Here is a 24,445-nt window from a genome sequence, read left to right as displayed (position 1 = left end):
GAAGTTCCGCCGGGAAGCGGCGGGAGAGGCGGGCCCGCGCGTGCGCGCCGGGAGCACGCGGCGGCCGCGCGGTCCCTCCGGCCGAGCGGGATCGGGAGCGGGATCGGGATCGGGATCGGGATCGGGATCGGGACCGGGACCGGGACCGGGACCGGGACCGGGACCGGGATCGGGAGCGGCCGGTCTCCCTCACGGCGGGGCTGGTGGCGCGGCTCGGCCGCCGCCTGGCCGCCATGGGCCGCAGGGCGCGGGACCGCCGGCGGCAGCAGCAGCAGCAGCGGCAGGAGAGGCCGGAGCGGAGCGGCGGCGGCGGGGACCAGGCGGTGAGAGCCGGGCCGGGGGAGGTGAAGCGGGGCGGGGAGCGCCGGGGCCGCCGGGCTGACGGCGGCGGCGCTTCTCTTCAGGGCTGGGCCGGCGGCTACCCCGAGATCGTGAAGGAGAACGAGCTGTTCGAGCGGTACTACCGGGAGCTGGGCATCGTGCCCGCCGGAGAGTGGGACGCGTTCATGGCGGCGCTGCGGGAGCCGCTGCCCGCCACGCTGCGCATCACCGGCTACCGCAGGTACGGGCCGGGCTCCCGCGGGGAGCGCCCCGGCACAGGGGAACTGCGCGGGCTGTAAGGCTCCTTCCAGCCTGAGCTAGCCCGCGATTCTGTGTCTCCATCCCGTGTCCCTCCGCGTGTCTCTCGCATGCAGCCACGCCAAAGAGATCCTCCACTGCTTGAAGGAAAAGTACTTCCGAGAGCTGCAGGACCTGGAGGTGGATGGCCAGAAAGTCGAGATGCCGCAGTCGCTGAGCTGGTGAGTGATCTGGAGGTGAGATAAGGCGTTCTGCATGTTCCCGGCAACCAGCCTGGCTCATCGGTCTCTTTCTTCTGCCTGTTCTTTTCCCGTCTCTTTTCCCACCAGGTACCCTGAAGAGTTAGCCTGGCACACTAACTTGAGTAGAAAAATCTTACGCAAGTCCCCACAGCTGGAAAAGTTTCATCAGTTTCTGGTTAGCGAGACAGAATGTGTAAGTTTTGGATAGATCTTGATTTTTTTCCTGGCATATCCTGTGCAATGAAAGATGGAGGCTTTATCTCTTCTCTCAGAAGTTGAGCAGCTCAGAAGAATCTGGATTTTGTTTTGTAGCTGGCTGTGATGCATCCAATGATAATAGTGCATAACTGCAGCTACAAATTTTACCTAAAATAATTGCAATTTTTTTTTTATGTTTGGGGATGTTAAAATTAGTGAAGTAATCAGTTGCTGTTAGAAACCAAATGTGTAAATGTGGTAAAAAATGTGTGCTTGTGCATGACAGCACTTAAGTGGTAGATGTTTGTCACTTGATACAAGCCAGTTTCTCCTCTCTTTTGAGCAGAAACTACAGAATTAATACAATTGGAATAAATACTCAATTAATAGAAATTACATTTGGGTGAAATACCGTGATTTTTTCTTGTTAAATTCGAACAGAATTTAATCCTAAGTTTATAATAGTGTATTTCTGACTGCTTTTTCATCTTACTACACAGCAATTTGAAAGTTTTATTGCAAAAGAAATGCATTCCTTCATGGAATAAAAGCAAACTTAATTTCTTTTTTCCTTTCAAGGGAAATATCAGCCGTCAGGAAGCTGTTAGTATGATCCCACCTCTGCTGCTTAATGTTAGCCCTCATCATAAGGTAAGTCCAGAATATAATGTGTACTGAAGTTTGTTCCCTGAAATTAGGTTAATTGAACTACAAATCACAAGAGTTCTGTCAAGGCTGATACATGGTTTTGTTTCGTGTTGGTACATTTAATGCTTTCTGCACATCAGCACTCAACTAATGTTCAGGTTACAAACACACTATCAGAGGAGCATCTGCTTTTTCAGCTGCATGTAATACTCTGCAAAAAACACTTCAATTTTAGGCAGTTGCATAGTCTTATTTTCAAAGTGTAAATATGTTTAGCTGCATCTCAGTTATGTATTCTTGTTACAGCCTGCTTTTCAAGTGACTTTTTAGCTTCCTCTCTCCATCACTCTGTGAACAGATGTAGTCTTCAAGATAATATTCCTACCTTTTAGATTTCACTCCACTAAGCCTTTTGAAGAAGCTGAGAAGTTCTACTCTATAAATAATCTGTTAGATGAAATATTTTGAGTGAGCTGAAACATGCTGTTGGTGGTTGCTAAACATTATAGGGTGCTAATTTTAACTGAAGGGTATGAGGAGTGCCCATGGTATTTTCTTATGGCACACCACAGGAATGAGGATATCTGGTAGCAAACAGCAAACTGTTCTAACTTTGTGATGTTTTCATACTCTGTGCTTATTTGCAGACCAAATCTGTCTGGTGGCTTTATGCTCTTAATCTGTTAAATTGATGAGCTACTTGCCTCGCTATCTCAAGCAGCCATGTTGTGTACTTCTGTCTTAAATTTTCAAGCTGTATCTTAAAATTTTATGTTTATCAGAATTATGACATGTGTTTTAAAAAGTAGTTTGCACACAGTTGTTTTTATATTAACATTACTTAGCATATATAACTTTTCACTTTTTTTTCTCCTACTTTCACCCCAACTCATTGTACGACAGCTGTGGCTATTTTATGTAGGCAAGGTCTTCTCATCTCTTAAGTAAATTTTAAGTAAATTTTTAATTAAATTTTATAGTACATTGAAAGTTTTAGTCCTGATGTGTGACAGGTGTATTTTGATTTTTGTCTGGAATTGAACAGGTGGTGAACACATTCATCTTAATGTAAAACACAGATTGTGGGGATATTTTTGCACACACCTTACTTTGTGTATGCTAAGCTAGCAGTGTAAAAGCTTTACATTGAATTTTTAATTTGGGTGAGTATTGCAGCATTTTCCAGAAATGCGTGTAAGATTTCATGATATTGACTAAGAATAGGTTCTTTATCCTCTCTTGTGCCAAAACAGCACATGTTTAATGATCTAATCATGCCCTGACCTGTCATTTTAGGACCTTTTATAGTCCTTATTGTCTTAGCTCAGGAGGTGCTTGTTAGGACCAGAATTTCAGGTTACTTTTTTTAACCAGCACGTTCTGTATGTCACATCTAACATGCTGATTCCATCTTCCACAAGGATAAAATTAATGATTATCAGACCTCCCTGTAGCTGTGTTCATTTTACCCATTTAGTTTTCCCCTCACCATCAGTTTGCTGGACAGTTTTAGAGTGTATTTAGCCTTGTATATCCTTCATTATCTTTTGCATTATCTGCAAAAGTAGAAAACAGTAGCATTGAATCTTTTAATTTAAACAGCAGTTCTGATGCTGTCTTGCAGGGTGTGTTTCATGATGTGTTAGTGCTGCTGCATGACAGGATTTATCACACATTCTCTGGAGCTCTCTTTGTGTTTCTCTGGGGGCTGTCTTCTGGTTTAGTCTTGTTAGTGCCAGGGGCTTATATGAGGATCTGACCAGATTGTTCTTGTCCTTTATCCTCTTGCACGATCTCAGCTGATTTTTACTGGAGCCAAAGGTCCAGGAGATAGACATATGTTTCTGAAAATCTGTAACTAGGCAAGAGGAAAGACTCTAAGCTTCTTTGCTTAAGAGAACGGTGTGAGATTCCAGTTGGTTTGCTGTGAAAGTGACTACCAATGACTCTATCACAAGCAGAATTAGTGATTAATTAGGAGGGAGAAATACACTGGAATTTAGGTATTGGTGTCTCTGCTGTTAGGTTCAGCTGCCTCAGGGCAGTTCAAACACTTCCCAAGTGCTTCTTCCAAAATAAAGAAGCAGGAGGCATATACTGTCCTGATTTTGTGCATTGAAATGTAAATGTGTGGGAAGGGAAAACAATTTTTATAAAGTCAATATGAACTACTGACTGATTAATTTACTAATAATTTAAAGAAAAGTACTACTTGCTTTTCATTGTAACTTTGTCTTTAATATGTGTGTATATATGTACAGTTGCAGATAAATTCAGCTGGAATTGTTTGTGAACTGATAAAAGGATCATATCCCCAAATCTGTATTCAGGTTCCTCTTTCAAATTTTATTTCAGCTGAAGTTTTTGTTCCCTACAAACTAAAGTCCTTTTTATATTTTCAACCTTCAAAGCTAAAGCATACAAAGAACGGGATTGTACTTTGTTTTTTTCAAGCTGGTGTTACAGAACAATCATAATTCTGCATATTCAAAAATACTTAATTTAAACAAGAGCCTAGTAAATTTCTCAAGTACTGAAAAAGTACAAGGCAGGACTTTTCAAAACTTTCTTATATTTGTAGATCCTAGATATGTGTGCTGCTCCTGGATCTAAGACTGCACAGCTCATTGAAATGTTGCATGCAGACATGAATGTTCCTTTTCCCAGTAAGTCTGGAAAACTAAAAACCTGTGGCTTGGAATTTCTGTTTTTTTTTTTTCTAATAGATCGTTCTTAATGTCACAGATGAGTAACTGCATTGAACTACGAGGGGTTGTTATGAGATTAAAAGTACCCACCTTTGATTTGAAACTGCATGGGCTTCCTTTGCTTGATAAAAACCCCAGACATGAATTATATGTATCATTACAGTGCAGAATACAGTACATGTGATTAGATCTTTATTTATCTATATAAATCAGGTTTACTTAGTACATGGTGGCCCATGTGCCTCTGTGCTTTTGTGGTATCCTACAAACACTGGATTAAGCTGCTTTAAATTTGAAGCAATTGATGATATTTATTATTTTTGTAAGCTTCAGTATCTTCATATTTTGTTAGATGCTAGCAGAAAATACTGCCCATTGACACTGTAGAGTTGTAGAGAGTGTGGATTCTTTCTGCGTTGTACTGAAAATTTGCTGAAGGGATTGTCATTGCTGACAGGGTTTTTTTCTGTTTTTGAGGTTTTCATTTGATAAGTTGAAGGGTCCTTGGCTGTGTCTTACTGCCACAGGATGGTAGCTGAAACTCTTGAGACTATGACACATCAGTTAACCTTCAACATACTTTAGGTTATTTTATGCTCAGTAAGGGCTCCCCTATTCATGAGCAGTCTTTTAAGTAAAAATCTAGTGAAAAATTTACAGAACTTTAGAAGATAAGGGAATAAACTTTGTAAAATTATTTATCTGTTGAATAGTAAAGCATTTTCCCGCTATTTTATGTTCCCAGATGGTTTTGTAATTGCCAATGATGTTGACAACAAGCGCTGCTATTTACTGGTTCATCAGGCTAAGAGATTAAACAGTCCATGCATCATGGTGGTAAATCACGATGCCTCCAGCATTCCTAATCTGCAGATAGATGTTGATGGAAGAAAAGAGGTCCTCTTCTATGACAGAATTTTATGTGATGTCCCCTGCAGGTACCTTGCATGTAAACTTGGATTTTACTGCTTTAAATGCAGTACTGAATTTTTTGTGTCACTGAATTGTGCCTTTTGAGTAGGTTAGTGAGTTAGGATTTATAGTAAATTGTGAATGCCTTTTAAGTGTGGGGGTACAGAATCAAGTTGAATTTTTTCATTCCAAGTGGTCCTTAAATTTGATCAGTTGAAGGGCTTCAAATTTTGACCTTGTGTTCAGGACTCTGAAACACAGACACAGTGAGGAAGCAAAACAGAACAGTGTGGGAGAACTAGTTACAAGGGAGAGGGGCTGGTGTTTTTGTGCTGCTATAAATGACTTGGACATGGAATGAGTTTTACACACAAATAATACAAATCTGTTTTACCTCTGCAGTGGAGATGGAACCATGAGGAAAAACATCGATGTGTGGAAGAAGTGGACAACACAAAACAGTTTGCAGCTCCATGGGTAAAAATGTTTATTGCACATCTGCAATTCTTTCATTTTTCTCTTCTTTTTCTGTATTTTTAACAACTGCGTGCATTTGCATGTTAATATATGACAAAGCAGAGACTAAGAAGAGTAATTTTTCTCTCAAATCAAGAGCTTAATGCTACTGAGAGGAAGTGTAGGGTTTCAGATGTGAGGAAGGAAACATGAATCTAAATTACCTGTATTGTTACAAATAGCCATGGAAATATTAATTGAATTGATTTAGACAGGCTAGCTAATAAAATGGAACAAATCACTTGGTTGGGGTTCTTAACATTTAGGCAGGTAAAATACTGTTGGAAAATACAGTAAGTTGTAAAATTATAGCCTAGTGCAGGCACATGGTAAAATGTAGTGATTGAAACAGATGAAAATACTCAGAACATTTTACTGTGTATTTTTAAAAAGCTGGGGATGAATTGGTTAGTGTGACTCAGCTGACCTATGACTTCTTGGCAACTCATTCATTATTACTGGTTTCATTTTAGTTGGAAGTATACAGGTAGGGCCTAAATTCATGGTCCAGCTCAGTGATACCTTTCTCAGAAGGCCGCTGCTAGTTAAGCTGTGTTGTCCATAATATTTTTAATAGTCAAATTACCCCTCAATTTAAGTGAATTTCTGGGAAGAGTCATGTTTTCAGGTGTTATTTCTCTAGTGTTGAGTACTTGATAATAAAACTGATGGGGCACTAGAAAGAACAAAATAGAGAATGTTATGTTCAAAGTTATGCTGTGTTAGTGTTAATGTTTGACCTAATTGCTGCTTTTATTTAATAGGTGTCATTGTGAGTGTGCCTGCAGTATAGACTGCACTAAGCTGATTTAGTGTAACACTGACTATAATTTGTGTACTGCTGACAGCTGTAGAACTCCCTGAGTGCTGGCTTAGTCCGTGGAGAGTTGTGTGTCTGCAGTAAAGCTTTTTCTGGGTTCCTGAATGATAGCTGACTAGACCAAGAGTGTTCTGTTAGATTGCAGTTGAGAATTGCAACCCGTGGTGTTGAACAGCTGGCAGAAGGCGGGAGAATGGTGTATTCCACATGTTCCTTGAATCCCATCGAAAATGAAGCTGTGATCGCATCTCTGCTGGAAAAGAGTCAAGGTGAGAATGTCAGCTTGAACAGGGTGGGGAACTCTTGTTTTTTTTTTTTTTTCCTCAGGCCAAAAAAGGATGTGTGTATGTTGGTATTAGTGATAAGCTTAATGTGGGTAATGCGCTGCTAGTTTGCAAAACTCTGGAATTTTTTTAACACTAGTAGGATTTCATTGATATTACTATTACTGTTAAATGGGTGTGAATCAGCTGCAAATACAAAACCTGAAGAGTTGTGTTAGTGATACAGAAGACACTTGTACAGATCAGTGGCATTCAGTCTCTGTTATCTGGCTTCCACTAACTACTTCCACTGGTTGGAGTCCATGTCTGATATCTGTAATTCCTTTGGAAAACTCCATGTGGAGCACTGCTGCTGTGCAGTATAGGAGTAAAAAGCCCAGTGTAGTTAAGCAGTTAGAGCAAAGTAATTGTACACCAGTAGGTGGGAGTCTGATACCTTTAGCATCCTTTGCCCCACATTTTGATGTGCTTGGAATTTTAATGTGTTTAAACTCATGGTGTTTTTTGTATTTTTGACTTGCATGTGAAGGCTGAGGTTACAAAAGGTAGAAAAATTGAGATAAGCTGGGAAGCTGCTCTGCATTACTTTGTGATAGTAGGGTTCAGTAGCTCATTAGTAGCTGGTGTATACTGTTTTTTCTAAATCAATGACCTGAAATTTGGAAACATTGAATTGGATTTGGCAGGAAAGTTCCACGGACTTTTCAAAGTTGAGGCTTTTGCATAGCAGAAACAGCTCTATTGCTCCTGGACCTGCACTTACTTTGGAATTTGGTAGCCTGTTTTGTGTAATGTTTACTTTGTGCTGGTAACTATTCTGGCCCCAAATTATGCATGAAATTTCACTGTCTTAGAAACAGCACTTTAGCTAAAGTGCTTGCAGGTTAATTAGGAATTGATTATGTAATTTCTACTCCCACTCTTCTGTGCACTGGGGCAGCTTCATCTTACATCCTGTGTGAAGTTTTGATCACTGCAATATAAGAAAGTCATTAAACTATTAGAGAGCATGCAAAGGAGGGCAACAGAGATAATAAAGGGTCTACAGGAAAAGCCTGATGATGAGTGGCTGAGGTAACTTGTTCTGTTCAGTCTGGAGGAGATGAGGGGAGACGTCATTGCAGTCTGAAACTTCCTTGTGAAGGGAAGAAGGGCGGGTGACCAGTGACAGGACCCAAGGGAATGGCCTGAAGTTGTGTCAGGGGAGGTTTAGGTTGGATATCAGCAAAGGTTCTTCACCCAGAGGGTGGCTGGGCACTGGAACAGGCTCCCCAGGGGAAGTGGTCACAGCACCAGCGTGAGACACTTCAGGAAGCTTCTGGACAATGCTCTCAGGGACATGGTGTGATTCCTGGGGTGTCCTGCACAGGGCCAGAGCTGGACCCGATCTTGGTGGGTCTCTTCCAACTCAGCTTATTCTGTGATTCTGAAAGGACATTTTTATTTAGAAGTAGTTTCTTTGGTAATCATAGATACATTTCCAGTAAATTAGTGTGCTTGGCTTATTGAAGGCCATAGTAAGACAGCACTAATTTTAACAGTGACAAGAGTGGAAGGCATTAAGAACTGGTTGGGATAAGAACACAAAAGCAGGAGGATGTGGAGGTCAGCAATTTCAGCACCTGGGGGAAATTCAATGCTTTGAAGGATGTACTGGCTTATGACATTTGGATCTAATCTCTGCCCAGTGGAGGTGTTTTAAGGCATAATTTGAGGCTGTGATGTGTCCCAACAGGTGCATGTTATTCTTTGAGCTTGAACACAGATGTAGCTTAAGAAGGTAGTAGTAAAGAGGTAGTGCAGTGGTCTGCAAGGAGCATTTTAGTTCAGGACAGTTTGGAAGGCTTGTTGGTAGTTTCTAGCACAGTGTTACCTTGCTGCTTGTGAAGCAGATGAGGCTGCTTTCCCCTTAGGGATGAAGGAGTAGGGAGAAGGCCTTTTGTACCATGTAGCAGCTATTGGAAATTGTAGTGCTTCTGACAGACTCTGACAGTGCCTGATCAGTCTGATGTGGTCTTGACATATCAGCTGAAGTTGTGCTGTAAGGAGGCAGGAGTATTCAAAGGATGAATGCAAAATATCAAGTGTAATCACATTTGAGATGTCATTTTTAAATTTTTCAATGAATTCATGTATCTCCTTTTCATTTATTTAAAAGACTTGCTTAAGCTGTCACTGTAAGAGTAGATGGTTATAGTCATGTAGAGCAGGTTGATAATTTGTGTACAACAAGCGGAAAAACCTACCTAACTGGTAAATAACTGATGTATTCAGAATCAGAGAAAAGCAAGGTTAAAAGTTATTATTTTCTAGGGAGGTCACTTATTTAAACCGTAAATTTTTCTATCATTCCTTCTGGACTTTGGGCAGCTTGAAGCTTTTATTCAGTAGATTAAGCTAGACCCTGTTGATGTTTCTTGTAGTAATTTGGCATATTTCAGGCACATAGTCTTCTGTCATGTTAGGATACAGTTTGGAATTTTCCTTTCCATTTTAAAAATAACAAATCTTCTTTCCTCTCCCACTGGAATATATTGAGATTGTAAGTCCTTGAAATTAGAATATCATAGGCATTTCAGAAGGCTTAGTTATACCAAAAGTTATTCCCTGAAAAATACTTAATCAGCGTAGCAAATCCAAATACTGAGTAAATGAGAATAAGAACTTAAATGATTCTTTTGCTTAGAACACTGAAGTTTAATGTTACAGGTTGTAGAGTATTACTCTACAGCTGCTACAAATATATCTAACCATTATGTTTTGGGTAATTTATAGGTTGCATCTTATGTAGTTATTATTAACAGTTCTTATCACCTTCTTTGTTAAAGTGGTAGAAGTTGTATAGCATTTTATTTCTTGAAAGTTTTATAAAATACTATTCCTAAAGTAGCTTAAAATTTTAAGGAAAACTATTTTTGTAAAAGTTAATTGGCAATGTAACTCTTAAATTCTGTTTTCAAAATGTTTATATTCTCTGGATTTCAGGTGCCTTAGAACTTGCTGATGTCTCTTCTGAGTTACCAGGTTTGAAGAGGATGCCAGGAATTACAAAATGGAAGGTACTTAACCTGATATTTTTGTGAAGTTCTTGGTCTGTGGTAGAGTGTTAAATTAGGAAAATTCTGAAGTGTAGTATTTCACAATATTAGATTGAGCTGCATTAATGGCAGTGCTTTGATGTTTAGGGGAGAGAGCTAAGCTGAAAGTCTTTGTGAGGGTAGGTTCTTTTCTCCTCATCTGCTCTCCCCTTACCTCTAGGCTTCTTTCCTCTGTGTCCTATACTTTCTTGATACAAGTCCCTATTCTGGTGTGTGTATATGGCCTGTAGATGGCAACATAATTCCAGTCACTTTTAATGTTAGCCATCCATCTCTGTCTTCAGGGTCTGTGAATGTTGGATTCTGCAGTTCTTCAGCTGATCCCTTTTACTTCATTTGGAAGTAAAAGCTGTAAAACTGTTTCTGCAAATAAGCTATAAAGCCTGCAGTGATGTGACTAATCCTAGAATATTAATAGAATCCTGTATTTTGTTCCAGGCCTTAAATGATTTCAATTCTGGAAACAAACTAATTGGGAGGGGCAAAAAACCCAAAGCTGCTTCAGCTTCTTGTCAAGAGTATAGTCAGGAAAAATAGAAGGCCATCCTGGTAAAGTAGGGAAAGAAACTGATTAAATCTTAATTATGAGCGTGTGCCTTTGCAATGCCATTGGGTTTTCTGTCTTACCATCTCACTAGTCTCTTGCAATGGCAGACAGATTTATGCCTGTGTACAGGCTAAATGAATAAGATGCAGGGAATAAAGATTTGTTTTATGTTCTGCCACTGGAAATCCAGCTTAGCTGATTTCTTCCTTCTTAAAATTCCTGAAGTTTACGCTGTATGCTTGTACCTGAAGAATAAATGTAAAATAACTGTGGCTTTGTGATCTTAATTTTACCTTTTTTGGTACTCCATAAAGCTACTATATATATTTATATAGTGGTCACTAAGGGTGTATTCTGTTCCTTGTAGTATCTATTTCTCTGTTTGCACTTGAAATACAAATCTCCCTAACAGGTTTTAAAAACTAGTCTGATAAAATGTGTTGCAAGTTTGCCAGATTTTCTTCAGACCTGATTTGCTGCTGTATATTTTCATGCCTCACTGGCTAGCATGTCACTGTGGATGTATTTTCTTAATTTGGTGCTGTTTTTACTTGGGGTAGTCTTTTGTTCCCTGGTGCAGCATTTGTTTTCTGGGAGCTCTGTGACTGATTACATTGAGTATTACTGAACATCAGTTGACTGAAAATCTCTGGAAACAGCAAAAACAGAAATAAGGTTTTGTTCAAGGGACATTTGGATGCTTAGAAATAGCATTCAGTACTCCTTCCTTAAGCCAGACAATGAGTGAACTCCAGTGAATTATTTTGGGCTTGAAGACACCTTTTTAACTCCAGGTTTGGTCATCTGTTCCTGCAGCACTTTTACTCTTCCTTCTGCTCTAACAGGTGGTCAGTAAAATGTGCAGTAGAGAAGAGTTCAGTGTGTTCTTTGATGCTTTGTCGTTGTACCAGTCCCACCAACTTACCAGTTAGGCTAGTAAACCAAAACTGAACAGCACAGGACTGCTAGGCAATTTTTCTGGTAAAACCAAAGTAGTTCTATATTTTTTTTAGATTTTGGTTATTTTTCACTCCCGTTGTTAGTTTTCGTAAGCTTGGAGTCGTGACTTGCAAAGAAGAGCAGTTCAGAAGTACAGTCTGTCTTGTCTCCATCTAGCACTATGAAATGTAGCATATTTTGACTTGAAATACTAATTCTGTAAGTACAGTAATTTCTATTTTGGAAAATGTGGAAAGGCACAAGGTGTGATCTGATCAGTGGTTGAGAAGTGCCAGACTTCATGATGCTGAAATCTGCGTTCCAAAGTTCTTAGTAGTCTAGATAAATGTTACATTTCAGTTTCCACTACAGCACTTGATTAAACTTTCAAGACAACCACAGTGAGATGCTTAAAACCACTTCATCATACTTGCCAGTCCTGAAGTTCCCATCACTGCAACTGCTTTACTTTGTTGTCTTAACAACAAAAATGGGCCTTCATTTCAGTGATTAATTTTTATGCTTTTGCCCTGTGCATCCCCAGTTGGGACTCTTCCTACAGCTTTAGCATCCAGTACAAAACCAGGCGTCTAAAGCTCTGAGGTCAAATTTTGCTTTTCACTTTAGTATCCTTGCTTGAGGAGCTTTCAGAATGCCTTCCTGTAAGATTTGTGGCTCTAACCTTCTGCTTATATCTTAAGAGTCCATCAAAAGCTTTGACCCTTAGCCAGACTGAGGTGATGTTGTGTCTACACAGTGTCTTAGAGCAGATCTGTAGATATGTTCTGAGTTCTAGGAAAAGGTACAGATACTAGAAAATTTATGGGGACGTGGTTCTTCAGCAACTCTCCACAAAAGCATCTCTGTCAGTGACCTGTACATGCCCGTGTCATGCAACTTTCTGCCTACCAAGCTGTTGTATTGAACTCTTGCATATTTCTTATATAATGAAATGGGGATTCTTCAGTTCTGATCTTGACTAGACTGCAGTAGCTCTTTTCCTTTGTATACTGCTTGGAAACTGCCTATAACACAGTGTTTCACTGCCAGTCTCATGGAAAAAAAGTAGTAGTGTATGTTAAATCTCACGGCTCACTGATCTTCCATAATTTGCCACTGTCCTTTCACTGGATTTTGGTGGTTCACATGTTTTAGCAGGTTAACAGAGATCTTTTTAGTTGATTCAGCACCAATCTGCACTTCGACAGTATGCTGGTTTTTTTTGAAGCATGTGAAGTGGAGCAAAGACCTGACAAGAATCTCCTACTCTGAAGTGCACACGTACAATGCACAAAGAAACAATGCACTTTAAAGAACTTAATTTTCTATACCAGAAAATAACTTCTCTATTTGGCATCTGAACCTTGGTTTGCAGGTGTTTTAATTAAAACTTGTAAAAGGGTGACCTATGTTCGTCACTGAATTTGTATTTACCCCTTTGAAGGTGATGCTGAAGGATGGACAGTGGTTTGAGGAGTGGAAAGATGTGCCTTCAAACAGACAAACACAAATACGTCCTACTATGTTTCCACTGAAAGATGAAGAGAAGCTAAAGGCAATGAATCTGGAGCGCTGGTAAGTTTTCCCAGAGTAGATCTTATGAGGATTTGATGTAACATGTATGTTTGTGGGCAAATTATAATTAGGCCAGATTAGGAATGTGTAGATCTGAGTATATTTTGATTGCTTCATATGTAATGCACAATATTGCTTCATATGCCATGCACAATATTTAAACTCCAGTGAATCAGGAGAAATTACTGCAAGTTGCGTAAGAGGAATAAGTACTCTCATGAAAAGGTCACATTCTTTGCATCCAATAGAGATAAACAGTCAAAATTACTGAAAAAGTGTGTAAAAGATTGCCATATTAACAGTGTGACTTACTTGCTTTTAAAGGCTTTCCATAGCTATTCTAAAAATATTGTTTAGAAATGAGTCATTAAAGCTCAAATGTGAACGGTGAATGAACGTGTGGCGTTGATGCAAGTAATTTTGCCAGAATGCTCTATTTAGATCATGTTTGTAGGTTGATAAATTAAATCTGCACAGTCCTACTAGGAGCACTTACCTGAAAGTAAATATAAATCTGGGCCTTCTAGTATTTTGTGGTTCTGAACATAGCTATGAATGTGCTGCAGCATTTTTTTTTCTTTCCTCTCTAGTCTTAGGATATTGCCACATCACCAGAACACAGGTGGCTTCTTTGTGGCTGTCTTAATAAAAAAGTCTCCAATGCCGTGGAATAAACGTCAGCCTAAGGTAACTTCTTTTAAATTATCTAAAATATTAATTACTTAAAATATTCCAGGATTTTTTTTTTAAGTTTGCACATACTATAAGACATACTATAACTGTTCTGTATCTGCCCTTCAGTTATAGTTCAGTATCAAATAAAAATAAATTACTAAATCCATGAAGTACTTAAGAAAAAACATGACAACTTTTAAAATAGAAAAAAAAAAAAAGGGGATTTTGAAATGGTAGTAAAATAACAAGATAAATCTTGACCCTAAAATTAAGGCTTTGAAAGAATTACAGAAGCAGATTATATTGGATGGCTAAAGCTGTCACTTCCTTCAGCTGTGTGTGGTCCCCTGCTAAAAGGCTTTTTTCTGCTGTGTTGTAAGCTAATTCTGATGTCAGTTTATCTTACTCTGTGGCTGGTTGCTCAGGAGTGATTCACTAGCAGATTAGCAGATCAGCAGCACTGGCAATGGATGTAAAACTGTTAGGAGCAGCAGCTTCAGCCATCTGACTTTAATCCATTTGTTGTCAATTGTCTTTAAAATCCTGTCAACAGGATTTTAAGTTGATGTGATTTATTTGATCTCTTAGATTGTCATGTCTGTGAGAAGAACTTCTTGTGTGAATCCCTTTTAGGTGTTTATTTGATTTGCTTAATTAGAAAAACTTATGAGTAAAATGTATGTAGCAATAGGGAAGAAGCATTTATTCAGAAGCAAGCACCCTCCAAATAGATGGTGCTGTTCTAAGTTAAATGTCATAGCACTCTTACAGAAGGGTTGCAGCAGCAGGATGCAGGTGTCAGTTTGAGTGTTAGGAGGAAAACAGCAGATCCTCTTTTAAAATAGTCGTGAACATGACTGTAGAACATGATTTTGTAGATGGTACAAAAATAGCTTTCTTGGACAGTTGGTATGAAACTGTCCAGATCAGTACTAGAGGTAAATGCAATTTATAGTGGTATCTTAATCTAGTAATCAGATTAACTCCCTGAATAGATCTGTTTAAGCACTTGCATACAAATTGACAAGAATTAAACGCATACAAAGAGAGAACATAGGTGCCTTCTGTTACAAGTTGGATACTATTTGTGCTTTTTTGAAAATACTGTAATTTGAAATAGGTTCATCAGAAATTACCACAAAGAACAGGAGATACTGAAGTGACAGCAGCTAATTCAGGTAATGGTTCTGACTGTATTATTGAAGAACCAAAACTTGCTGAAAATGAAGAATCTAAGAAAATGCAAGAGTTGCAGAATTTGGACACTGAGCAGAGTAAAAAGGAAGGAGTATGCGGGTAAGGACCACATTGAAGTACTTGTCCTGTGACAGCTCTGCAATTGCTGAGTATTCTGTAGTTGTTTTGTAACTTAGAAGTTGATCAAGAAAAATTAATGTATTCATTCAGTTGTCCTGTATTTCCATGTTTTCTGTCTTGTCTGTATTTCATTCAGCAAGTTTGGAAAATAACCAGTTTTCTTATTAGCATTTGTTAAGTCTGTTTCATACTTACTTTCTTCTCTGTTAAAGAAAAAAAATACATTCAGAAGTTGGAAGATCTGTACTGTCTTCACAATCATTTCATCAGAAATCTGTTTACTTGTTTTTGTGAACTCTGGTTCAAAGAACTGCTTCACTTCCTTATTGTAACAAGTTAAATTGTGTGTAGCATTACTGAAGCACAAGAAAATGCCAATACTGTTTTTGGCCTACTGTTGTTACAATAAACCAAGTGTTGACTAAATGAACTGAATATACTGATTTTAAAGCAAGTACTTTTAGTGAAATTACCAGTGCAATGTTATTTTCCTTTTAGACCACCACCATCTAAAAAAATGAAGCTGTTTGGTTTTAAAGAAGACCCTTTTGTGTTTCTCCCTGAAGATGATCCATTGTTCCATCCTATCCAGTAAGAAAAAATATGTTTCTGTTTTGGCAGTAAGATTTCTATTAGTTCAGGGATGTTAGTAGTTCAGTTCATTACAAAAGATTGGTCTTGTTGGTCTTGCATAATGGCTTTTGCCTGACTTTGCACCAGGGCCCCCTCTCCTCAACTTAAATGAAAATAGCCAACTAGAGTTTGCACTGGAAATTTTCCAGTGTGTCTCAGTGTCTATAACAGCTTGTCTTTTCTGATGCCATGCAGCTTAGAAAATCTAATCTTTGTATTCTGAAGCCAAAGTGCTACGTGTTTGCAGAGATAGCTGGAGGAAATGGGCTAAACCATGCATTTTGAGTATGTGATTTTATTGCTCAGTTAATCAAAACAAGTATTATGGCCACAGGAAGTTTTACGCATTGGACCCATCATTTCCCAAGATGAATTTACTGACTCGAACTCAAGAAGGAAAAAAGAGGCAGCTGTACATGGTTTCTAAGGAGCTAAGGAATGTGCTCCTGAACAATAGTGAGAAGATGAAGGTATGGTTCATAAGCATCAGTGTATATCTCCTTGAACTTGCCAAGTGTACTGTTTACGTAGAGGATTAGCCCTCTGACAGGCTATTTTTTTTTTTAAAGTCTGGATTAATGTTTTCCTCTCTGTCCCTTCTGTGTTAGAGATGAAAAATTGACTTGGAGAGGTAAATAACAATCTCTGAGATGAAAATCAGTACATTTTTGGTGGATGAAAGAGAACTTAAAAGTAGAGAGAGGGAATATATAACTGCTGTGTGTGTGCCAGCATTTCTATGTAGTCTTCAGATAACTTCACAAGTTTACATTGATGATGTATTTATCATCCCCTTAATTATAAAAGTATTAATAGCTTTGAAAGCCAACCAGAAATAAAGTTCATCTGAATTATTGAATGGCTGTGTTACATAGGGACATTGTTTCAAAGTAATTTTAAGAAGTAAACATTTTAAAAGTTCATTAAGATGAGTGATAATGGGATAATAAGTAGTTGTTGTGAATTAGAGGAATTCCTTTTTTTTATGATTCCCTGTGGAAAATGACTTGCAAATGCTAAAGATTTGTCTCAAAAGTCATTGTGTAATTTAGGTTGCAATGAGGTCATCTAGTCCAGCTTCCTTCCTACATCAAACAGAGCTGACTTCAAAGCTAGATCACATACATTCTGGTGCCTTGTCCAGTCAAATCTTGAAAATTTTTGAGGATATTCAGTGCATCTTTGCAACAGATCTTTGAGATGGATAAACAATTAATCTTTTATCCCCTGTAGCCCAGAAAATGGCTACATAATTGACAACATTTTAAGAAACTGATGCATTATATTAGGTAGTGAGGTTTTGAGTACCACAAGGGAGAGATAGTATCCAAACAGTAATCACTTGTACATTTTTGAAATTCTGTCCTTGATCAACTTTCTCAGAATCACACAGAAAATTCTTTACTCAAAAATTAAAATTAGATATTAGTTTGTTGCCCTCTTTTTAAAACTGCCACTTCCTCAGACTGTTCAGTTTTAAAGATGGAAAGGAGTAAAAGGCATTTTATGGTGAGGGAGCACCACATTTTTATAGCAGGAGTTCCTTTTTCCCTTGAATGAATATTCACATTAATTCAGTGTCCAGTGCGAATTAACTTTTAGTCAAAGAGTTGAGGGACAAACAAGTTCTGAGTGGTAATTCAGAATTTATACTCCCTACTGATGCTTATTGGCTTTGCTGTTTGCAGGTTATCAACACAGGGATAAAAGTCTGGTCTCGCAACAGTGATGGTGAACAGTTTGGATGTGCATTCAGATTAGCACAAGAGGTAATTACATAGCATTGTGTTTTCAAAGGAGATGCTTTGGTTTCCTCAGGAGAGCCTGTAAGACAGCTGGCATTAACTTTGTTAGATTAATGGTAATTTACATTTTCAGTATGGTTTAAAATGTGAAAATTATTCTCTGATATTAGGTAAAGTGCATACTGTTTTTAACACTTCTCGTTCAGAAATCAATCATTAAATTTTGAAATAATTGTCTTTATTTATTAAACAGGGAATTTATACTCTGTACCCATTCATTCATGCAAGGATTATAAATGTCTGCATAGAAGATGTCAAAATTCTGCTAACCCAGGAAAATCCATTCTTAAGTAAATTTAGCAGTGAAACACAGAAGAAAGTCAAAGATATGGGTAAGCCTGCTAATTTTGCTGTCACAAAATTATTTTTTATATTTTGCACAGAAGGCTATGAAAATCCTATAACATAAACTGTATTTGCTAAAAATTTTTACTAAATTTATCTTAAATATATACTTGTTAGGTAAGTAAGCATTACTGAAAGCCAGTATGCTTCTAGAAACTTGCAGCCTCTAAGTTTTTTGAGCTTTAGAGAACAGAAGAGTTGCCAAACTTAGGACTTCTGCAAAGCAGTGCTGTGAGACAGCATTTAAAATATCTGATGAACAAAGATTTTTGTATACACTTCTGGTTTTTCTTCCTGTTAGTGCTTGAACTGAAACTGTTTGTCATCTGCAATTGCTTATCATGACCTTATGTATCAAATATAGTTACTCAGATTTGATTTTCTTAAATATAGGGAGTGATGTCTACTCGTATTAAACTGTTATTTCCTCTGCACTGGATGAAAATTAATTTTCAGCCTTTTGTTATTGTTTTATTTCCAATTCATTGCTGATTCATGTACTTCTGTGTTTGATTTGACAAAATGGGAAGAAAAAAATGTTCTGAAGTTTGGTCTGGCATACTCTTACAGTCATTTTAATTAAGTAAAAGTTCCATGCTAGATTCACTGAGTAAATTAATCCACTGTGTGGATTTTGTAGTTTAATTTGTTTGTTTGGGATTTTGGAGAAGGCAATGTTGGCAATTACTTCTGTAGCTATAAAAGTACTTTGGTTTGAAAAAAAGAGGGAATAAAATCTGATATTGTCTCTAGTCCAGTGTACTGATGTAGATAACTGCTAACCATGTCATACTCTGTGTTTGTCGAAAAACTTGTTTTCTTGAGCATTTTCAGATTACAGTCACTGTATCACTGTACCAAGTAACACATCTGTTTTGTTTTTGTTCCCCCTTCCCTGTAGCAATGGGAAGTATAGTTCTGAAGTACGACCCAGACCCTGAGTAAGTAGATGCGTTGCTTTCCATTTATGCACTTCTAAGACCTGGACAAGAATTTCTTTTGACTCAGCAAAAACAGAAGTTGAGGCATAGAGATGCAGTGGGGGAAACAGTAAAGCCACATAGGATACAGAGAATAAGACAGGGAAAGAAGCTGTCTTGTCTGTGAATTCCTAAAACAAGTGTAGCATTTAGCTTCATAAAGGAGAGCTGGTAGTTGTGCCAGAGATCAACAGATCATTGCATGTGATTTATTTGTTTGTTTCCCTGTAAAGTCCAGCATTTGGAATGGAGAAATTTACTTTTCATTGTTCCTTTTTTGTGGACAAAGTAACTTTTGTGGACAAAACTCTTGAGAATTTTCTAAATGTAAACTTTGATTTTGCTGTTCCTTGTTTTAGTTTTGAAACCAGAGCCAGAAAATTATTCTGCTTGTTGCAGAAACTTATTAGCATTAAGTTTTTGGGTTTTTGGCTTGCTTGCTTGCTTTTAGACAAGCAGGTGCCTGTGTAGGTGTTGAAGTTAAGAACAATGTACTTTCATCTTCTGTGAGTAGTTACAAAATGCATTCAGTGTTAGGACTGAATTGGCGTATGGCTGTAAAATGAAGTTTTGAAGATGAACTTTCTCATAAATGACTGAACTTAACTGTTTGTTCATAGAAAACCTCATGATCTTCAGTGTCCAATAGTGCTGTGTGGCTGGCAAGGGAAGACCTCACTGCGTGCCTTTGTGCCCAAGAATGAGAGACTTCATTACCTGAGGATGATGGGAGTTGAAGTGTTTAAAGCAAAGAGGAAAGAGGAGGAATTGGAAACCAAAACAGAGGAAGAAGTTCAACACAGACTGGTGCAAACAGAGGAAGGAATGGATGTGGAAGATAAAGAACATGATTTAGTCACAAAAATGGAAGCAGAAATAGGTGAAGAGTCTTCTCAGAGTCCTGTGGAAAGCAGTGCTATGGAAATAGAAAATAAAATTGAGGATTTAGATCAATCTAATAAAAATGCCAACACTCATGTAAGCCAGGAAGGCAAAGACACGGATGCAAGTAATGTGAAAGATTAGGTTTCTTTCTGTATTACTTGGCAGCTTCCATGAGGCTCACATCCAGACTTTTGCTTTTAGCATGAGACTGTATTTTAAAATTTGGTCAGAACGGGATGTTCCTCTTTTAAAGTTTCACCTATTTTATATTTTAAATGAAAGCTATAAAGAGATTTCTCTTCAAGTGTGTCTTCTTTTCACCATTTTAAACTCCTTTTTATTGGTGGGTTTATGTGTCTGTTGCTGGCAACAGACCAGGCACCAGTAAAATCTAAAGCCTGTATTTTTAATGGAACAATGGTATACACAAATGCACTGCATGTGTGTAACTGGTCAAAAATTCCTTCAGAAGAAAAACCTGGGGTTCCATTCAAAGCACATAGATTGCAGAAACATTTCTTCTCCTATGATTGTTTACGCCACCTACCACCCAGTCTGGTTACTATTGGTAACTGCAGGTTCTTTAAAGGCTAAGAGAATCAGTGTGAGTATCCATAGAAATGTACATACACGATATCTGACTGACAACCTGGTGAATGGTCATTCAAAAGAAAACCATGTCCAGCATCCTGGGAAAAAAAGTGCACTTTACTGGAGACTGCTGTCTGAGGTGCTTCTTCAGAGTGATTAATTGCTTTACAGACCAAGCTAGTAAATATTGTTAACTAGATCTTCAGGTGTCCTGAGTGTGCCTCAGACTCCTGTCTTTAAATGTGCTTGGGAAGAGTCTGTGACCCTCACTCAAATCTTCTGTGGTCATCTGTTTCTCTGTCAGTTCTTCAGGTGGGAGTAAGATAACTTGTTTATGGCTGAAATAATAGTTTTTAAAAATGCATGGTGGTATATATATGTTGTTGTATAGTAGATGTTTAAAAGGTTATTTAGGTCTAGAAGAGTAATTTATTTAATCTGACTTTTAAAAAAGTCGGCTACCTCAGAAATTTGGAATGTAAATCCTGTCCTTTGTGGCTTAGTTTCAGCAGTACTGTGTATTTTGTCAGTTTGGTCTGAAAGGAAAGTGACCAGCAGTACAAGGTATTGTCCTCTTCCAGGACCATAGTGATGCAAATATTTGTTATGCTTGTCAAGCGGAATTTTACCATGTCTGTTTTTATTGATGAAGTCTTATGTGGCTTGGATCCATTTGCTGTACCTTGCTACAACAGACTTTTTGATGTCTGCCCTTGAACTGTTTCATCAAAGGGAGAATTCTTGAGGGACAGACATAAAAGTGAAATAATGCCATGTCCTCTGATGAGATATTAGTCTCATTCAGTGAGGAACCATTGACAGGACTCATTTTCCTCTTGAGAGTCCATAAAATAGGTTAATAAAAAATCTGTTCATGCCCTTGTATTTTGCTAAGGTTTGAGTTTGTTGAGTCGAGAGCTATGATGGGACAGCTTCTGTTCTGGCAGCTCCTTAGGTTAAAGAGCAGCACAGCAGAATTGTCTTTCAAGCAGAGATGTGTGCAAAGTATAATTTTTAATTCTTAAAGTATATGAGGAAAAAGACTTTGCAGCTTGAAACTATATGCATGTTTTCCTATCTTTGCATTTATTCTGGTGTATTGGGCATTTGAAATGGGAGAAGGGTGGAAAGACCAGTGTCAGTTACAAGTCATCGTTGTAGTCTGCAGTAGTCAGCCCTGAGGGTGATTTGAATCCATCTAATCTTTATGGTCTGATCATCTCCATAAATTATAAAAAGGTCATTTGTTAAAACCTAGGTGAAGAAATGAAAATTTGTTTTTAATTATGCCTGCTGTTACTATATCTACTGATGTTCCTGAGCAGCAGCTTCAGCTTCTCTTCAGTCAGTGACCCTGCTAAGCATACAAGTTTGACAGGTTAAGCTGAGAAGAATACTTGTTGGTATAGACAATCCAGCAGAAAGCAAACCATAGAAAATGAACTGTCCTGATTAGGTTTTTTTGACTGAGCTTATGACTGGCAGACTAAAATGAGAGTAGGAAGCTTTTATCTGGGAGCTAAAGAGAATTGGGTTCTTGGATCATAAACTGACAGAAATTGGGTACAACTTAGACTTGTAATAGAATAAGAGACTGTAATTTTAAATCCTCTCAGTAGTCCCATTTTCCTGTGTTATCTATGAAATTTTGCTACACTTCTGGCTTTTTGGAGGTGTATTTTTTTGCTGTCAAGTGCAAGTGGGAGATTTCAGCTAAGAAACTAGGAGTCTAATTTTCTTGTGCTGTTCAGCAGTTTCACTCTGTATCTCCAAGCAAATCCAGAGACTGCAGATTTGTTGTATTTTTTTTTTTTTTTTAATACTGCGAGTTTCCTTACACCAATTGCTCTGTCCCAGTTGATCTTGCCTTGAAAGGAAGATGCACAAAATTGTGTAGGTAGTGGCTGAAAGCACCAGTTTCCCAGGCTGGGAGCTCGATGAAATGGGTGTGTTCTGTTTGCCTGTCTTTGGTGAGCTCTCTGCTACTGCAGCTCTGATGCTCAGGTGGCCAAACCTTGCCTGGGGGGTCGCTGCAAATAATTTGAAAGGAACACAAAAGAAAAGTGATAAGCAATCACATTAAGCTTGAACACAAATGAAGTCTGTCGTCATAAGTAGTTCCCATTAAATTTTGTGAGATTTCTCTAGTTAGCATTGCTGGTTTTTAGAAATACGGGACTGTAAATGTTTGCACTGATGGCAGGGGGGCTTATATGTGATTGAGGGGAAAACAGAAAAAAAAACGATGTTTCTAAATGAATAGTCTGATGTGCTGCTCAGAGAAGTCCTCAGTAATAACTGCTGGATCCTTAAGAAACTCTGTTGACTGAAAAGCCTAGAAAGGTAAGGAGAGAACAAAGGGAACTCACCACATAGGATGCTTTTCTTCAGCATTTACCTGATGTTAGTCTTTGATACTTTCGGAAGTTTTTTAGAATTTTCTTAGTTCAGTTTGCTGAAAAATTAATGTACCATAGCCTAGTGCCATTGAGGTGATTTTTGTCCTAAAAGGTCTGAATCCTATCAAAAGTCAATGAGGCTTCTCAAAGTATATAGATCTCTTTAAAAACCCCGCCCATGAATTTCAAATTTCGATTAAACAGCAAAAGAAAGCAGTTTAAGTCGTGTAACAACCCCTTTTTGAAGCTGCGGCAAAGGAAAACCAGAGCGTTCCTTTCTCCCGGTGGGAAAACTCCGTCCCGGAGAACAATCAGTGCTCACGCTGCGCCGCTGCCGGAGCCGGACTCGGCACTCTCTGTGTGCCCTGTAAACAACCCCCAGCAAAGCGGGGCAGGCACAACAGCGGCTCTGTTATTGCCAACAAACGTCCCCGTGGAGCTGGCCGGCGTGCCCGCACCCATGCCCGCCTCTGCCGCCGGGCTGTGCAGCTGGAGCCGCTCCGCACGTGTGCCCGGGCAGCGCAGAGCCCGCAGCATCGCTGCATCGCGCCCCGGGTACCTGCCCTGCCCTGCCCTGCCCGCACCTTCCTCCCTGCGCGGCATCTCCCACACCTCTGGCTCACCCTCTGCCAAATACACGTTGTATTTCATTGGCATGTCGTTTGTTGCTCCGTGTTTCTTAAACCTGAGCGATGGCTTTTGGCTAAAAGCTGGTTTTCTTCTAGCGTGTGGTTGCTTGTCTTACAAATTTAAGTTTCTTTGGCATTCGGTATTTCTATTCAGTTAACATTTAAGCAAGCCCAGGTAGCCAAATTTTTTCTTTAGAAGATATATCCATGCATGGTTTTGATGAGTAACTCCAACCCATCACTTGGGAACATGCCTGAAAACCTCCTTTATTTGTGATGTTTTGCCTCTCTCTTCCCATTTTCTGTTTGTCATCCCATGAAATTACAGACTTCTCTCTAGTTTCTCTTTTTTGTGTCGCTCAAATGCTTTCAGGTCTGTTAATAATGGACTTTTGCATGTTCTCAAAGGGAAAACCAATATGACTGGTGGCCAAAACAGTTCTTACAATTTATGTAAGAATGGGGTAAATATACAATGATCCTTGCCCAGAATATTCTTCCAGATTCCAGGAGTTTCTTGGACCAGGGATTGTCTTTGGGTTTAATGGTCCTTTATGTATTACTCCTCCCTAAATTTGCTCCCTGAGACCATGTGGATTTTAGCTCTCATGACATCCTGTGGCAGAGAGCCCCAAAACTTCCCTCCTGTTGTGTGAAGTACTATTTTAGCACCTAACAGTTTTGTTCAATGATCCCCAGTTCTTGCATTGAAAGCCACAACAAGCAACTGATTGCTGAGGAGCTTGTTCAGGTCACTTGTGATTTTATTGTCTTCTGTCATATCCCATATCAGTCATCCTTTTTTCCAAGCTGAAAGGTCCTAGCTAACTTATTTATTCCCTCTATGGAGACTACTCCAGATCTTTTGCCATCTTTATAAAATTTATAAAATCTGAACTTTTCTCAGTTTTTATGTCCTTTTTCAAGAGGAATAACCACATGGTGCTTAGGATGTGGCGTTTGTGGAAGCGTGTGCTCCCTGTTCTGTCCTCCAGTACACTTCTTGGTTATTCTTCATGCTATTGAATATCAAGCTGAGTTTTCACTGGAATTGTTTGTCATAACCTCATTATTATGATCTACGTGGCAATTGAGAGCCTGGGTTTTTTTTACATGTGCT

At 38.8% G+C, this 24,445-nt stretch overlaps 1 protein-coding gene across 1 annotated transcript; it reads left to right on the top strand.

Moving 5' to 3' along the window:
* The first annotated feature begins 45 nt into the window (after positions 1–45).
* NSUN2 (NOP2/Sun RNA methyltransferase 2) lies at positions 46–19,999 on the top strand. Its single transcript, XM_056484757.1, has 19 exons — positions 46–323; positions 405–562; positions 696–800; positions 909–1,014; positions 1,599–1,670; positions 4,249–4,333; positions 5,121–5,313; positions 5,690–5,764; positions 6,762–6,892; positions 9,893–9,966; positions 12,936–13,066; positions 13,657–13,753; positions 14,862–15,037; positions 15,557–15,649; positions 16,026–16,161; positions 17,380–17,460; positions 17,690–17,828; positions 18,743–18,782; positions 19,442–19,999. The coding sequence occupies exons 1-19, from the start codon at positions 234–236 to the stop codon at positions 19,845–19,847; spliced, it is 2,388 nt and encodes a 795-aa protein (XP_056340732.1). The 5' UTR covers positions 46–233; the 3' UTR covers positions 19,848–19,999.
* Positions 20,000–24,445: the final 4,446 nt, after the last annotated feature.

Source organism: Oenanthe melanoleuca, chromosome 2, assembly GCF_029582105.1.
Source record: "Oenanthe melanoleuca isolate GR-GAL-2019-014 chromosome 2, OMel1.0, whole genome shotgun sequence".
Lineage (NCBI taxonomy): Eukaryota > Metazoa > Chordata > Aves > Passeriformes > Muscicapidae > Oenanthe > Oenanthe melanoleuca.
Note: the sequence above shows the minus strand (reverse complement) of the source record. Positions and strands in the feature narration are given on the sequence as shown.